We start from the raw sequence: 16,349 nt of genomic DNA on the forward strand, positions 1-16,349 counted from the left end.
GCCTCTTGGGCAGAGCGTTGTCTGGTGCCTCCAGAAGACATTTGTAGGGTGGCGACTTGATCGTCCTTGCATTCTTTTTCTATGCACTACCGTTTAGACGTCCTCAGTCGTCGTCAGGTTGCTTTTGGAGCACGCGTTTTGTCGGCGGGGCTGTTAAGGTCCCTCCCATAATTTCACTGCTTTGTTACAGTCACATTCTGGGCTGGTCCGGAGGGATGCTAAGGAAGGGTAAATTAGGCCTTACCTTATAATTTGCTTTCCTTTAGTCCCTCCAGACCGGCCCAGATCCCTCCCTTCAGATATCTGTGTTTTTGGAAGTTAAGAGTTCTTTTTATGGAGCTGTGTTGCTAGTTTAGTTCTGTATTAATAAAATTTATAAGTAACAGAAATGTTTCTGGTTTACTGAAATGTCCTGTTTGAAGGACCATGATATGTTAGTAGGCACTCACCCTTTGTTGGCAAGGTGCCGGTGGCTGCTCAGGTTTTTGGATGCACAGGTTATGTAGGTCTTCTATGGCTTTACTCTTGCTTTGGTGCTTTATTACTGGATCTTTCTCTAGCTGGCAAGGGCTCTTATTGGCTCGCTAGAGTCACAGTTTTTTTTCTCAGTCTCCACCTGCTGGAAAGCGTACACAACCCATCAGTCACATTCTGGGTCGGTCCAGAGGGACTAAAGGAAAGCAAAAGGTAAGGCCTAATTTACCCTACTACATCCTCCAGCAAAGAGTTCCAGAGCTTAACTATTGGATTTGAGTCGCATATAAAACTGGATTGATGAAGATTCATGGTGGTGAAAGTAGTATTTTATGAGATTATATCTGGTGGATATTTACCTTCTCATGATCTGATTACTCCTTATAATATATTTTTGATTCTAATAAGAAGAGAGACATTTTTAGTATCTTCCATACTGAGAATAATGTGAATTTTATTATTCTGTTACTTACCTGTTGACCATTGAGGGCATGAATACAAGGTGCATTATGTTAATACAGTGCACAAATCCCAAAAGCAGCATGTGAAGTTTTTGACACAGGGCTGGGACAGTGATGTAGCATCATCCCTCCCCTAGCTTGATCGACCATGTCATTTCAGTATTATTTGTAGTCTGAATCTGTGTACATTCTAACTTTCTAGACTTAAGTTTTAGGCTTTTGAATGACTCTCAGCTTTTCCTTAAGACATTTGTAATTACCCGTCAGTCACAACTTGTTGTTTGCTGTATATTGTATTGTGTGTCTACATTGTGAAGGCGATAATCAAAGCCATTTTGATGAATAAAACAGGCTCTCTGATTACTGCACACCCTTAATGCACAATGCTTCAACAGTATGACTGCTTTTATTCATATTGTGTCAAATGTTTTCAGTGCTGGAGTATGGCCAGTTAAGAAAATAATGCCCATAGTTTCCAAAAGCGTAACTCACAGAGATGCAAATCTACCTGGTATGGATGGGCAGTGTTCTTCATTGCAAGGCCTAGTGGCCAGTGGTGGCTGCCGTCGACCCTAAGTATGGCCCCCTGACTATTCCTTCCCTCACCAGAGTCCTGCTACTGGTACTACATTCATACCAGTTCTATTTTTTACTTGCACCATTCAGCTCTCTGTAATTTTAGTTGCATAAGACAGAGCAGCTACACAGCCAACCTGCTAAAACCAAATATACCATTTAATCTAGACATTTCCCATTGCAAATAAAATCAATAAATATTCCATGACAATAATAAAAATAAAAAAAGAGCATAAGAGATTTCCACAAAGTTTCCCACTGAGGGGCTGTAGATGATATCACAAGATAGGCAGGACTATTGTTTTCAGTGTGACTGGAGGTATTACTGCAGCAGGAACATATTCAACATTTCAGTTGAGGCTACATGCATTATCGCTGCCATTTACCCGAGGAGACAGAGAATTTTTCCTGACAATAGAAACAGAGAAACATGACAGCAGCTAAAGACCAAATGGTCCATCCAGTCTGCCCATCCACACCATCCACTCTCTCTCTTTCTTTCTCTCTCTCTCTCAGAGATTCCACGTGCTCGTCCCAACCTTTCTTGAATTCAGATAGTCTTTTTTTTGTCCACCACCTCATTGGGAGGCTGTTCCTTGTATCCACTACTTTTTGTGTAAATTATTTCCTTAGATTACTCTTGAGTCTACAGCCTTTAACTTCATCTTAAGCTCTCTCATTCTGGCATTTTCTTTCAATTGAAATACTCACCTTCTGTACATAAATGCCACTGAGATATTTAAATATCTCACTATCGTATCTCTTCTGCATTTTTTAAAAAAGAGTTATTCATATTGAAGTCTGTCTCCATACGCTTTGACGGAGACCACGGACCAATTTTGTAGCCACCTTCTGGATCAATTCCATTCTGTTTATATCATTTTGAACGTGGTTCTCCAGAATTGCACACAGTATTCTAAATAGGACCTCACCAAAGACATGTCTTATTCTTGGTAGTGATCAGCATTAGGATCTGTAGACAAGATGCTAGCCTCAGTGATCATTGTGTAATGCTTTGTTTTTTTTCTTTTTCTTTTTTTTTTTGTAGTGTCTGGCCGAAGCAGTGCCTATGGAGATACGACAGTTGAGGGTCATCCTGGTGGACCAGGCAGCATCAGTTCAAGTACTGGAGCTATTAGTACTACTGCTGGACAGCAAGAAGGTGATGGTTCTGAAGGAGAAGGTGAAGCAGAGGGAGATGTTCACACCAGTAATAGGTCAGTGTAAAATATAGATATTTAGTATATACTAACAATCCTATTAAAGCAAGAAAACCCTAATGCATAGAGACAGTCAGACATCTTTCAGTCTCTTGACAGCCCTTTCGGAGGGGAGGGGGAGCTTCTAGAAACCTCTAGGAGTTAGCAAACGAGTTAAGTGTTAGAAGTTAAAAACTTGTAAAGGGTTTTCTTGTTATTTCCTGTGCATAAAGCAAGTGAAGCTCCTTATTTAGGTTTCTTATTGAGTGGAGGAGTAGCCTAGTGGTTAGTGCAGTGGACTTTGATCCTGGGGAACTGAGTTCGATTCCCACTGCAGCTCCTTGTGACTCTGGGCAAGTCACTTAACCTTCCATTGCCCCTGGTAAAAAATAAGTACCTGAATATATGTAAGCCGCTTTGAATGTAATTGGAAAAACCTCAGAAAGGCAGTATATCAAGTCCCATTTCCCTTTCCCCTTGTTTGCTCCACTTATGCATCCTTCCATCATCAAGTGGACCAGTAGCTGATGTGGGCCAACACTGTATCAAAAACAGGCTTTTCCTCAGCAACCCTCCAGACCGGTCAAGACGCTTGGGTTATGCATGCCTACCAGCAGAGGGAGACTGAGAACACTAACTTCAAACTGAGTACATATAACCTGTGCTAGCCCTCTATCTCCAGTATTTTCTCAGTCTCAGCAGAGGGTAGACATGCAGCCTGTGCAGCTTGTCCGGTCTGGTAGGATTTTGTGAGACTAGTTTAATTTTCCTGATTTTCTAGGGATAAGTTGGTGTACAGTAATCCCTGTGCCTGGAACGCTGTAGTGTGCAAGGGGTTGGTAGGTCCGGTGGGGCCTACCATTGTCCCCTCTGGGGTGTCACACCCGGGTGGCCGGGTCCCTCCCCCGACTGGCTCTCCCGTTTTGGCCAGCGTTGTGCCTCGGCTGCAGTGTTAATCCTGCAGCCTTGAGTGCCTTTCAGATCTTAGCAGCAGGGCTCAAATAAAGTATATTGAAAAAAAAAAAAAAAAAAAAAACTCCTCTTGTGAAGAACTGCAGGAGCTGCACTCCGGTGTCTCCGGAGTTGTTCAGCCGGTCTGGGAGAGCTGAGTCAATAAGCAAGCGCCGTGAGTGTTGGTTTTTCTTTCTTTTAACTTCGCCGGTTGCAATCAGCTGTTTTTTGTTTAGGCGCGAGTATGTCAGGGAAGTTAATTCGTTGCCGGCTGTGCGCGCGTCGGGGTGTTGACGCGGCTGGCGGTCCCTGACGGTTTTGTGGGGAGCCCAAGGCCCCATCACTCGCGCCACCGGTGCTAGCTGCGGAAGTTCCTTCTGCGGGATCGCAGGAGAGTGGGCCGGCTCAGGTGGGCGCTTCAGCGGCGGTCCCGATTTTGGCGGGAACCGCCGCCATCTTGGATTCGGGCCTTTTGAGCGCTGAGGCGGTCGTGGGGCCGCAGCCTCTCCCGATTTCGAGTACCGCTGGGGGGGAGGCCTCGGGCAGCATGGGGTTCCCTCCAGAGTTTGTGTGGAGTCTGTTTCAGGCTTGGAAGGCGGGCCCATCGGGTGCGGAGTCCCTTAGTCCAAGATTGGGGGGGGCTACCGCTAAAAGACCTCGAGTGGAGTGCTCTGAAGATGTAGAGGTCTTTTCCCCTCCGGATTCTGAGGGTGATTTTAGCCCACTGGAAGAGGAGGAGGGGTCGGTTGCAGGGCAGGATGGGGACCTGTCTTTGCCTGGGGAAGACCCCTCTGTGGTTAGGATTTTTCACAGGGATGAATTATCTGACCTCATTGAGCACTTTAAGGTTTGATCCTGCGGCGGCTCCCATTGGGGATGGGAAGCAGGTGGATCCTTTGGTTAAGGGGATCAGGCGGGTCTCTCGTTCTTTCCCTATGAATGCGGACTTGAGAGACATGATCACGCAGGAGTGGCATTCGCCGGAGGCTCAGTGTAAGGTGGCTCGGGCTATGACCAAGCTCTACCCTATTCCTCAGGAGGACAGGGAGTCTCTCAGGCCCCCGACGGTGGATGCCGTGGTGACGGCAGTGACTAAGGCTACGGCTATTCCAGTGGATGGGGGGGCCGCATTGCGGGACCCTCAGGATAGGAAATTGGAGACCTTTCTAAAGCGGAGTTTTGATCTGTCTGCCTTGGCGCTACAAGCGTCTGTTTGTGGAGGTCTGGTGGCTCGGGCCTGTTTTCGCTGGGCGGAGAGGCTCCTGGATAGCCCGCAGGCTGATAGGGCTTCTCTTGTTCAAGAGCTGGCCAAGTTGGAGATGGGGTCGTCGTTCTTGGCGGATGCGCTGTACGATTTGTTGAGGGCCTCTGCTAAGAACATGACCTTTGCGGTGGCAGCTAGGCGGGCCCTGTGGTTGCGGGGCTGGGTGGCCGATGCCGCCTCCAAGACTAAACTTTGTTCCCTCCCTTTTAGGGGCTCTCTGCTCTTCGGGGAGGAATTGGATAAGTTGGTGAGGGGTCTTGGTGATGCTAAGGCCCCTCGGCTTCCTGAGCTTCGTCCCAAGGTGTCTAAGGGGCCAGCAGGGCGGGGGCGTTTTCAGGAGGCTAGACGTTATCGGCCCGGTAGGTCTTCTGGGGGGACTAGGGGTCGGTTTTTCCAGAGAACCCAGCCCTTTCGAGGTGGCCGTCGCGGGGGGCGAGGCTTCTCTTCGGGAGCGTCCGGTACGTCCCGTGTGTCTCAATGATGGTTTGGGGACCCAGCCTCTGGTTCGCGTGGGGGCTCGCTTGCGCTTGTTTTACCAGAGGTGGGTCCAGATTACGTCAGACCAGTGGGTCCTACAGATAGTGCGAGACGGGTACGCCCTAGAATTTGACAGTCCCCTCTCCGATTTCTTTCTCGTATCTCCCTGTCATTCAAGATACAAGGCAAGAGCAGTACGGACCACTCTGTCGCGTCTAATCGGTTTAGGGGCGGTGGTACCTGTCCCCAGTTTAGAAAGAGGTACGGGCTGTTACTCCATTTACTTCGTGGTGCCCAAGAAGGAAGAGGGTGCCTTCCGGCCCATTTTAGACCTCAAGAAGGTCAATGCTGCTCTAAAGGTTCCCTCCTTTCGGATGGAGACATTGCGCTCAGTTATTGTAGCGGTGCAAGAAGGAGAGTTTCTGACGTCTCTAGACCTGACAGAGGCTTACTTACACATTCCCATTCTAGAGGCGCACCAGCGTTTTCTTCGCTTTGTGGTCTTAGGGAGACATTTTCAGTTTTGTGCGCTTCCTTTCGGTCTGGCGACTGCGCCTCGCACCTTCTCCAAGGTGATGGTGGTGGTGGCGGCGGCGCTGCGCTTGCAGGGCATTTTGGTTCATCCGTATCTGGACGACTGGTTGATTCGGGCCAAATCAAGGTCAGAGAGCGAGGAGGCCACCGGCCGTGTGGTGACCTTCTTGCAGTCGCTCGGTTGGGTGGTCAATCTGGCAAAGTGTCACCTGGTGCCTTCCCAGTCCCTGGAGTATCTGGGAATTCGCTTCGACACGAAGAAGGGCCGGGTGTTTTTGACAGCTCCTCGCATTTCCAAGCTGCAGGGACAGATCCGTCTACTCCGAGCGCAGAGGGCGCCTTCGGCTCGAGCGTATCTTCAGGTGTTGGGGCTGATGGCAGCAACAATAGAGGTGGTTCCTTGGGCCAGGGCCCATATGAGAGACTTACAGAGAGCCTTGTTGTCTCGTTGGTCCCCTCAGTGTCAGGACCTGGAGGAGAGTTTCCCTCTGTCGGGGGTTGCCCGTCGCAGCCTTCGCTGGTGGCTCCACTCGCCGAATCTAGCGAAGGGCATGTCGCTGGACGCTCCCAATTGGACGGTGCTGTCCACGGATGCGAGTCTCTCGGGCTGGGGAGCGCATTGCCTGGGTCAGGTAGCCCAGGGACGATGGACGTTGGAGGAAGCATCTTGGTCCATCAATCGCCTGGAGACTCGAGCAATTCGGTTGGCTCTTCGGTCCTTTCACAGCCTGTTAGAAGGCAAGGCAGTCAGGGTTCTTTCCGACAATGCCACGGCCGTCGCATATGTAAATCGGCAGGGGGGAACGAAGAGCCAAGCGTTAGCTGTGGAGGCAGCGGAGTTAATGTTGTGGGCAGAAGCTCATCTTCAGGGGCTCTCGGCGGGACACGTGGCAGGGGTGGACAACGTGAGCGCGGATTTTCTAAGCAGGCACACGTTAGACCCCGGGGAGTGGTCCCTCCATCCCTCAGTGTTCAATCGTCTGGTGTTGGAATGGGGTCGGCCGGTGCTGGATCTCATGGCATCGGCCGACAATGCTCAGGTCGCTCGCTTCTTCAGTCGTCGAAGGGATCCTCGGGCCGAGGGCATCGACGCGTTAGTGCTCCCGTGGCCGACTCAACAGTTGCTCTATGTATTTCCGCCGTGGCCGCTGGTGGGCCGCGTGGTGCAGCGGATCGGGCGCCATGCAGGTCTAGTGGTTCTGATTGCGCCCAATTGGCCTCGACGTCCGTGGTACGGAGACCTGGTTCGGTTATTAGTGCAGGCTCCGATTCCGTTGGGGTCCAGGGTGAGATTGGTTCAGGGGCCGATCGAGATGGCCGACCCTTCTCCATTCTCGCTTACGGCCTGGCTCTTGAGAGGCTCAGATTAAGGAAGAAAGGTTTTTCGGCCAGGGTAATTGATACCATGTTGCGCTCTCGTAAGAGGTCTACTTCTTTGGCTTATGTGCGGGTGTGGCGCATTTTTGAGAACTGGTGTCAAGAGCGGGATTATGTTCTTCTACGTGTTTCGGTCGCGGAAGTTTTGGAGTTCCTGCAGGACGGTCTTGACAGGGGGCTCTCGCTCTCCTCCCTGAAAGTACAGGTTTCAGCGTTGTCTTGTTTCCGGGGAAAGATTCAGGGGTTTTCCTTGGCGGCTTCGCCGGACGTGGGCCGGTTCTTGAAAGCTGTCAAGTTGCTTCGTCCGCCTCGTCGGCCGACGGTTCCGCCTTGGGATTTGAATTTGGTTTTGGAGGCGCTGGTAGGCCCTCCGTTTGAACCGTTGGCTTCCAGCTTGTGTAAAGACCTTACTTTAAAGACAGTGTTTCTGGTGGCCATTACGTCGGCGCGTAGAATTTCGGAGCTACAGGCTTTGTCTTGTAGAGAGCCTTTTCTCTCCTTGGCTAAGGAGAAAGTGACTTTGCGGACAGTTCCTTCGTTTGTTCCTAAGGTGGTATCCTCCTTTCATGTAAATCAGGTGATCTCGTTACCAGTGTTGGGGGATAGGTCTGGTGATCTCTCTCAACGTCGTCTGGCTAAGTTGGATGTTCGACGCATCTTGCAGGCATATTTGAGCAGAACGCAGGACTTCCGAGCGTCGGATCGTTTGTTCATTTTGTTTGGAGGTCCCAGAAAGGGGGAAGCGGCTTCCAAGGCTACTCTGGCTAGATGGTTGAAGGAGACCATTGCCTCGGCGTATTTGTTGAAGCGTCGGGCAGTTCCCTCGGTACTGAAGGCACACTCTACTCGGGGGGTAGCCGCTTCTTGGGCGGAAAGTAGTTTTATTCCTCCGCAGGACATTTGTAAGGCGGCGGCGTGGTCGTCCATTCATTCTTTTGTAAAGCATTATAGGATTGATGTGCAGGCAAAAGAGGATGCTCGGTTTGGAGCGGCTGTGTTGTCTTCTGCTTTTCGTGGGTCCCACCCTTAATGTGTCTACTGCTTTGGTACTTCCCAAGCGTCTTGACCGGTCTGGAGGGTTGCTGAGGAAGGTGAAATTAGGCCTTACCTGCTAATTTTCTTTCCTCTAGACCCTCCAGACCGGTCAAGAGCCCGCCCTGTCTCTTATCAGAAGTATTTTTCAGCCGTGTCAATTATCAGAAGTATTTTGAGCCGTGTTCTGCTATGTCTGTTCATTTTATATTCAGTATGGTCGGAGAACTTTCTTTGACTCTAATATTCTGCAGAGTGGGACGTCTGGGCGTCTCATCTGTTTAAGCACACTGTTGGAGTTTTCATCTGTTTAAGCACACTGTTGGAGTTTAACTGTTAGTTTTCCAGGTACAGGGGTTTTATTAGTTTCAGAGTTACTGTTCCAGGGATTTGTTTCTCTGCTTTGCTAAGTGTATACTGGAGATAGAGGGCTAGCACAGGTTATATGTACTCAGTTTGAAGTTAGTGTTCTCAGTCTCCCTCTGCTGGTAGGCATGCATAACCCAAGCGTCTTGACCGGTCTGGAGGGTCTAGAGGAAAGAAAATTAGCAGGTAAGGCCTAATTTCACCTTCCTTTTGGAACTGGGCTTCTTGACTGACAGGTGGTAAACTTGTAGATCTAGGGATAAAGAATCATTCATTGTTGAAACCTGTTCCCATCAAACCCTTGTGCATGCTCAGAAGTTTGATTAGAAAGCTCTCTAAGAATCTTCAGTCAAATGTCCACCAGTGTAGCTTGATTGTATTGCTGTCTTCCAAGAATAATTACAGGTAAGCAATAATCTTTTACTTTCTACAGATTGCTATGGAGTCAGGTTTTGTGACTGAATCTATTTAGCGATATAATATTCTCTCCGAGCTTTATCTTGTGCAACTTCCATGTTTGATTTATTCTTATTGTACACTGCCTTGAGTGAATTCCTTCCAAAAGACGGTAAATAAATCCTAATAAATATCTTGTGTGCTTTTTCAGACTGCATATGGTACGCTTGATGCTCCTGGAGAGGCTACTACAGACTTTACCTCAATTGCGTACTGTGGGAGGTGTCCGTGCCATACCCTACATGCAGGTATTACAGTGCAGCCTATGACATAGTGATACATACACACATTGATATATTGAGTTAAATCTGAAAGGTGCAAAGTTTGAACATTTGTCTTGCTTTGGAGTTTACCTCGGGGCTGGCCCAACCACTAGGGCAGTGCAATCTGGGGACGGCATTCACCAAGGCTAATGCAGGACCTTGAGTTTTCTTACATGCTCAATGCCTGCTGGCTGCTGCTCCTCCGAAACAGGAAGTTTAGAGTAGGTGGGACCTGCAGACCTTGAGCAGGCACAGATGTCTAGGGTACTCTGTATGTGATTAGACTTCTATAAGCCTGGAGAGGGTAGGGAAAGGAAGCAAGACACGGAACACCTCATGCAGGGGTGGGAGTGAGAGGCTGAATACCTCGGGTACGGAAAGGATGGAGCTGGTGAACATGAGGGAGAAAGAGAAGCTGGAGATCACGGGTTGGGGGCTGGTATGGATGGAGAAAGATGTTGAACATGGAAGGGAGGGCCTTTAGATGCCCCTTGATTGGGGAAGGGGGAAGAGCATGACTGAAGCTTCGCATGGTGTATCAGGTACCCTTGGTTCGACCCTATTAAAATTATGTTCACAAGGAAGGATCATGTGACGCCATGACCATGGTAGGCTGCTGAGGAGCGTCCGTCCACCCTTTTGAACTGCCTTTGATGATTTGCTTAGACTCCAGTGTGCGTTATGATGGCAAAACTGCAAACTAAAGAGCATCTGACACAGGGTGGTTGAAGATAAGATGGTGGCCCCAGCAAGCCCACCAGGCCAATCTATATCCTCGGCTTGGGTAGCGGAGGTCACTGTGGAGATGACCACAGCACTGGAGGAAATGCTCGAGCAGAGACTCAGCTCTATCGCCACCCAACTAAATTGGGTTCAAACTCAGTTGAAGTAGCTGGTGAAATATCATACGGGTTTCCAGGTCAGGTCCGGAGCATTGGAGGACCAGGTCTCCACAGTGTAAGACTCCCATTTTCAGCTCCTCCGTAAGGTGGCAACGCTGGAGAATAAAGTTGAAGACTTAGAGAATAGATCTAGATGAAACTACCTTCGGCTGGTCTGCTTACCTGAGTCGGTGACTGACAAAGAACTTATTGGATTCCTCGAATTATGGCTTCAGAGAGAACTTCACCTCCCAGAGTGCTATGGGCCGTTGCGAGTGGAGAGAGCATGTAGGGTAGGCCCTAAACAGATCACATCCCCCAGGCCACGAGTGCTAACTCTGAAGGTACTAAACTTTGCTCACAAAACTGCTATCATACAGACAGTGTAGTCGGGGAAAACATTGAATTATGAGAATAAATGCATTTTATTCTTCCAAGATTATTCTGCTAAGATTGCGGTACAGTGTAAAGCCACCTTCCCCCATTTGCTCTAAGCTGTTCTCCCTTAAGACTCATTTTGCACTCATGTATCTATCCACACTGCAGGTCAACCAAAATGGGACCACTTTCACTTGTACAACAGTGGCAGAAGCTCAGGAGCTGCTTACTCATATCGAGGGGGGAGAGGGCGCATCCCACTTGTGATGAGACGGCTGTGGTCTGCTTGTTTGGATTACTAATGCTGCAAGTGCCTTGGATTATCTATGGGAGAAGTTGCTGACCAGGCTCTTCCGGGTATTTCGTGGCTGGGTCTCTGCTGATGTGGATGTCATACTGGCCATTTGGGGCAGAATCAGTACCCCACGCGGGTCCCGCTGAAGGCCTTAGTCAGGGGTGGACCCCATATTATTATTATTATTTTTATACTTTTTGTTGGATTTGATGGATATTCTGTGTTACTGGAGACATTGCAGTGATAGACTGGTGACTTATGTGCTGGTGGTTAGCCAGTGCTATCGGGGACCATTGTGCTGCATAGTGCTCTCCTGGTTTTGCTGGAGTACTGGAATAACACTGTTTCTTACCTATGGGTCGGCGGGCCTGCTTTTTTTTTGTGTGTGTGTGTGTGTGAGGTGGACTGTGCTCTTGGCCGATAGAGACAGTTCTTGAGCCTCTGTGGACTTCTGGTTGGGGTTTGGTTCTCTGTTTATTGCTTTGGGGGGGGGTTCATTGCCAGGTTGCTGTTGGTTATGGGCCATATAGGGGTGGGTGTTAATCGTGATGATTCCTAGGATGAGAACCCTGAAGATTGAGGGGGTGGGGTTTGGGGGGAGGGGTCTATTGGACATGGATGTTATAGGGTTTGTTGGGGGTTCATATGTTTCGTCACTTTACTGTCCGCTGCCAAGCATTCTAAACCCTGCACCTGTGGGACTGTGTGGCCACTGCGGCACAGGGGAAAAAGGGGGACTGGCCGTTTTGTTGTGTAAAGGGGTAGCAACACAGGTTCACCTGCTGACTCAGCTGGCTGTTATGTCTTGTGTAAAGCAGTAGTGGACCATCAGGAATTCGTTCTTTGTAATCTTTATGCTACCAACCTATTTGATTGAAAATTTTGTAAAACAGTGATCAATTTGCTCCTGCCGTATCGGCCCAATCTGTAGTAGAGGGGGAGACTTTAATATGGTTTGGGATCCAGCACGGGATAGGTCCCGTCCCACGCCGTCGCCCCTTCCTGCTGACAGTAGAGGTCTGCCCAGCATGTGCCACATCTTGCACCTGGTGGATACTTGGCGGGTGCTACACCCAGTGGACACAGACTACACACCTACCTGTCCAGGGCACATTCCACGCAATCATGCATCGATTGTTTGTTGGTTTCTAGATGGCTGTTTAGCTCAATACTACAGGTGGAAATAGGCCCTTCTCTTATCTCTGACCATGCTTGGGTACGAGTGGACTGGTCACCTGGGTGGGCTGGCAATTATATGAGCAACAACTGCTAATATCAATGTAGTAATCATAATATGGGTGATAATATCTCTAACAGTAGTCATGATTTGAATGGTCATTTCTTTGCTATCCAATATGACTGATAATAGCTGCCTTCTCATTCTGTTCATATCATTCCTATCACTGTTGTAATTCTCTTCAGTAATACTATTAACATTCATTCTGCTGGCCAGCCCTAATCTTACCAGGAAGCACATTGATACTATTACTTGATTGGTTTATGCTACAGGTGTCAGTTCTTTGGGCAGAATTGCATGGGGGCATGCTGATCCCCTGGATGTATAGAATGGAAATCCTCATTGGAAGAATAATCAGGAGTTGGGGTGGGGGGAGTATCACTCATGAGAAAAAGCTGCAGGACTGGCGTTGCTGTGCTTTATTTCTCTACAGAAAACCCATTTATGAACTGCTTTTGAAAACCATAAGCATGAAATATAGTCCTTGCTTCACTTTGCTCTCCTGGTGTTCTGTATGTTCCTGGTCATTTTTCTCAGCTAACCTGTTCTGCTTCATTTATACCCATTATATGTTTTAGGTGGTCCTGATGCTGACGACAGACCTGGATGGTGAAGACGAAAAGGATAAAGGTGCTCTGGATAACATGTTGTCACAGCTCATTGCAGAACTGGCCATGGATAAAAAGGTAAAGTGCAGAATTAAAGCACTGATGAGCTGGGATGAGGAAAGAGCAAGAGACATAATCTTGAAAATGGAAGGGAAGAGGCTGGATGTAATTGAGGGTGGATGGCAGTACTTGGAAGAACTTGCAGCTTACCATCAAAGTTATGAGATGTGAGGTAATAGTGGAGCAGAATTGTATTGAGCAGCTTATATTCTGCCTTTAACCTTAAGGATGTAGGTGGATCACTGATTTAGAAATACATAACTTTTAATTGCCTTTTGAAAAAGAAAATAAGATGGAATCAGATGAATTTGATAAGGAGGAGTATTCAAAATTTTGGCACTTTGATATAGGAAAGATCTTTCCCAAATTGAATTTTCACTTATCGTTTTCATTGATGGAAAATCTAAGTTCATTCTCTCAAATTCTGCCTATTAATAGGTTCAGAGAGCATTTTCCATCTCACAGATAGGCTGCAGAGAATACCTTCTCCTGCTTTAGACTTAGCCTGGCCTCAGAATGACATCCTATAGTATATCTCCTATCAAACTGAGCTCTCTTTTTCATCAAGCACTGCCATTTCCTCCCCTCACCCTCCCCACTGACAGTTTGAACTTCGTGGGTGTGGCTTGGATCTCTTTCAGGGAGAGAAAACTAACAACTTATAGCAGCAGCTTCAGAGCAGTGTTGCCAGGTGGGCGGTTTTACCGCCCAATTGGGCGGTTTTTCCGCGACCCGCCGCGGGAAATTTTTGCCCGCGGCGGGTTGCGGTTTTTTGGGCTGGTTTTTGTGCTTCGGGCGGTTTTTTCGGCCGCGGGGGGGGCGGGGTTAATGACGTTTTTGGGTGGGGTTAATGACGTTTTGGGCGGGGTTAGTGACGTGGGAGGCGGGCCGATGACGTGGGAGGCGGGGCCGATGACGGGGAGGCGGGGCCGATGACGTGAGAGGCGGGGCCGATGACGGGGAGGCGGGGCCGGTGACGTGGGAGGCGGGGCCGGTGACGGCGGGGGCGGGGTTGATGACGGCGGGGGCGGGGTGATGACGCGGGGGCGGGGGTGTCAGGGGCGGGGTTTGTGTTTGGGCGGTTTTTGGGCTGTTTTTTGGGCTCCAGTGGGCTGGAAAAAAATTTTCCACCTGGCAACCCTGCTTCAGAGAGCATTTTCCATCTCACAGATAGGCTGCAGAGAATACCTTCTCCTGCTTCCACCCACCCTACCCCTCTACCCACCCACCCCTAGAGTGACATGTCTTATATAACCTCCCTATCAACCCACTCATTACTTTACCTCACCCATTTCTATTCTTCTATCACCTTCTCCCACTACTCCAACCAGAGTTACACCTAATCACACTGACCACCCTTCAACATCTTCTGTCCTTCTGTGACTGTTCTCTTGTGCTTGACTGCTTAAATATTTTAAATTTAAATGCTTTACTTTTTGTCTATTAGATTGTAAGCTCTTTGAGCAGGGACTGTCTTTCTTCTGTGTTTGTACAGCGCTGCGTACACTTTGTAGCGCTCTAGAAATGTTAAATAGTAGTAGTAGTAGTAAATTGTAAAAGTTGCAGCTAGAAATATTTGGATGAGACAATTTTTTCTTTAGACAGAAGTTTGACTTACTTGGGGATTACTGTGGTCCAGACTGGTGTGACAAGTAGTTGGAAGAGGGAACTACAAGATGTCGGTCAAAGGTCCCTTTCATTCTTAGCCATATTATTCATGTTTTCTGTTCATCTTTTTTGCTATAGGATGTTTCTAAGAAGAATGAGCGTACAGCGCTGAATGAAGTACATCTCGTGGTCATGAGGCTGCTTAGTGTCTTCATGTCCAGAACCAAATCTGGATCCAAATCGTCCATTTGTGAGGTATGTGCTTTGGCTGTTACAGGAGGTGCAGTGGTCTAATTAAACAATTTGATATAGGTTAATGTTGACTCTGAAGATGTCTGATAGATCTTTGTTATTGCATTTTTCCTTGTCATTCTAGCCAGACCAGTCCAGACATGTGACTTATTCTCCTACATCAGCCAATGTCACCCCTACATATAGTGCCCATTAGCCATCAGATTCCTCCCTCTCCTTTCCTGCCCCCCCAAAGTCTGAGAGTTATGGGAAATGGTTACCCTTGAAGCCAGGAGTCAGGCCATATCTATGCTGCTAGCTACAGTTAGAGAATTTGGAGGAGGAGGGGGTGGATCTTGAGGCACTACTCTGAATTAGTTTCACAAGTAATGTGAGCTTAATGAGGTAGGGAACTCACTACATAGGCAGGTGAAGACCATATGGCATATCCAGTCTGCCCATCCATGCCTTCTACTCTGTGTACTTGTCCCAAGCTTTCTTGAATTCAGATACTGTTTTCGTCTCCACCACTTCCACCAGGAGGCTGTTCCATGAATTCACCACCCTTAAGACCTTTCTATTTGCCAAATATATATTTACCAAACTGAGGGATGATTGATTACATAATTGGTTAGATAACACTGATATTAGATTGTAACTGCTTTAATTTTGCCTGTAATTGTTATTGCTATAATGTGCCTGTGACTGTGTTGTAAATGCATTTTATTATGAACTGCTTCGAAACCTGTGGGAATTTAGTGATATTCAAGAATCTGATTAGATTAGGTGAGAGACATTGGTGGAATGAGACAATTGGCCCGAGGCTGTCTTGTAGCATGCTTTTGCTGGTATCACGGTCTTTGAAAGGAAGAACACCCTGGCCTATAGCGCTTAACATCATGGAATCTTGAATGGGATTGAGACAAACAGAAGGAGGATTTAGGGTTGTCATTTGGTAAACACTAATTCTTGGAATCCCCTAGATCAGAGGTTTTTAATCCAGTCCTTGGGACACACCCAGCCAGTCAGGGTTTTTGGGATATATCCCCATTGAATTCAGTGATATCCTGAAGACCTCAACTGGTTGGATGTGCCCCAAGGATTGGGTTGAAAACCCCTGCCCTGGATCCTTAACAAGTTTCTCCAGATCTTCTTCAAACAATAGTCTTATCTGTAAAGACCATTTTAGTGAGTCTAGATTTAGAAGCTGCATCTGCAGCCCAATTTCCGAACCTTAATACTTTCCTCAGTTACTACCACAGACCTTTCCTTCACGGAAGCTCTGAGCAAATCATACAGTTTGTCAGCTAAATATGTCAAGGCTGCCTTCAGAGTGGGCAAATGATAGGCAGCTGAGGATCCAATTTCTGGGATGAATCTCTCGCTGAACTTGAAGGCAAGCTCAAGTTACATAAATCCACACAAGGAAGTTATCTCAAAAGAAGACAACTTTAGGGAGGATTCAATTCTACATTCCTGAATGTCCTTAAGAGCCGTGCCACCCTCAACAGGAATAGTTGTTTTCTGTGTAAGGAGCCAATCGTGGGCAGCTCAAGCTTATCAAGCCCCTCAGGAAGAAGAGGATAAAGCTTAGAAACAGCTCTGAGCCACCTTAAGACTG

General features: G+C 47.9%; 1 protein-coding gene across 4 annotated transcripts in view; it reads left to right on the forward strand.

Moving 5' to 3' along the window:
• UBR4 (ubiquitin protein ligase E3 component n-recognin 4) overlaps window positions 1-16,349 on the forward strand; it is a 314,627-nt gene that overhangs the window by 194,968 nt on the left and 103,310 nt on the right. For all 4 annotated transcript variants that reach the window (XM_030185684.1, XM_030185685.1, XM_030185686.1 and 1 more), the window contains 4 exons: window positions 2,560-2,728; window positions 9,319-9,415; window positions 12,800-12,907; window positions 14,636-14,752. In XM_030185684.1, coding sequence (XP_030041544.1) covers window positions 2,560-2,728; window positions 9,319-9,415; window positions 12,800-12,907; window positions 14,636-14,752 — 491 coding nt within the window. The remainder of the gene's footprint in view (window positions 1-2,559; window positions 2,729-9,318; window positions 9,416-12,799; window positions 12,908-14,635; window positions 14,753-16,349) is intronic.

The sequence above is a fragment of the Microcaecilia unicolor genome, chromosome 13, assembly GCF_901765095.1.
Source record: "Microcaecilia unicolor chromosome 13, aMicUni1.1, whole genome shotgun sequence".
In the NCBI taxonomy this organism is placed as follows: Eukaryota; Metazoa; Chordata; class Amphibia; order Gymnophiona; family Siphonopidae; genus Microcaecilia; species Microcaecilia unicolor.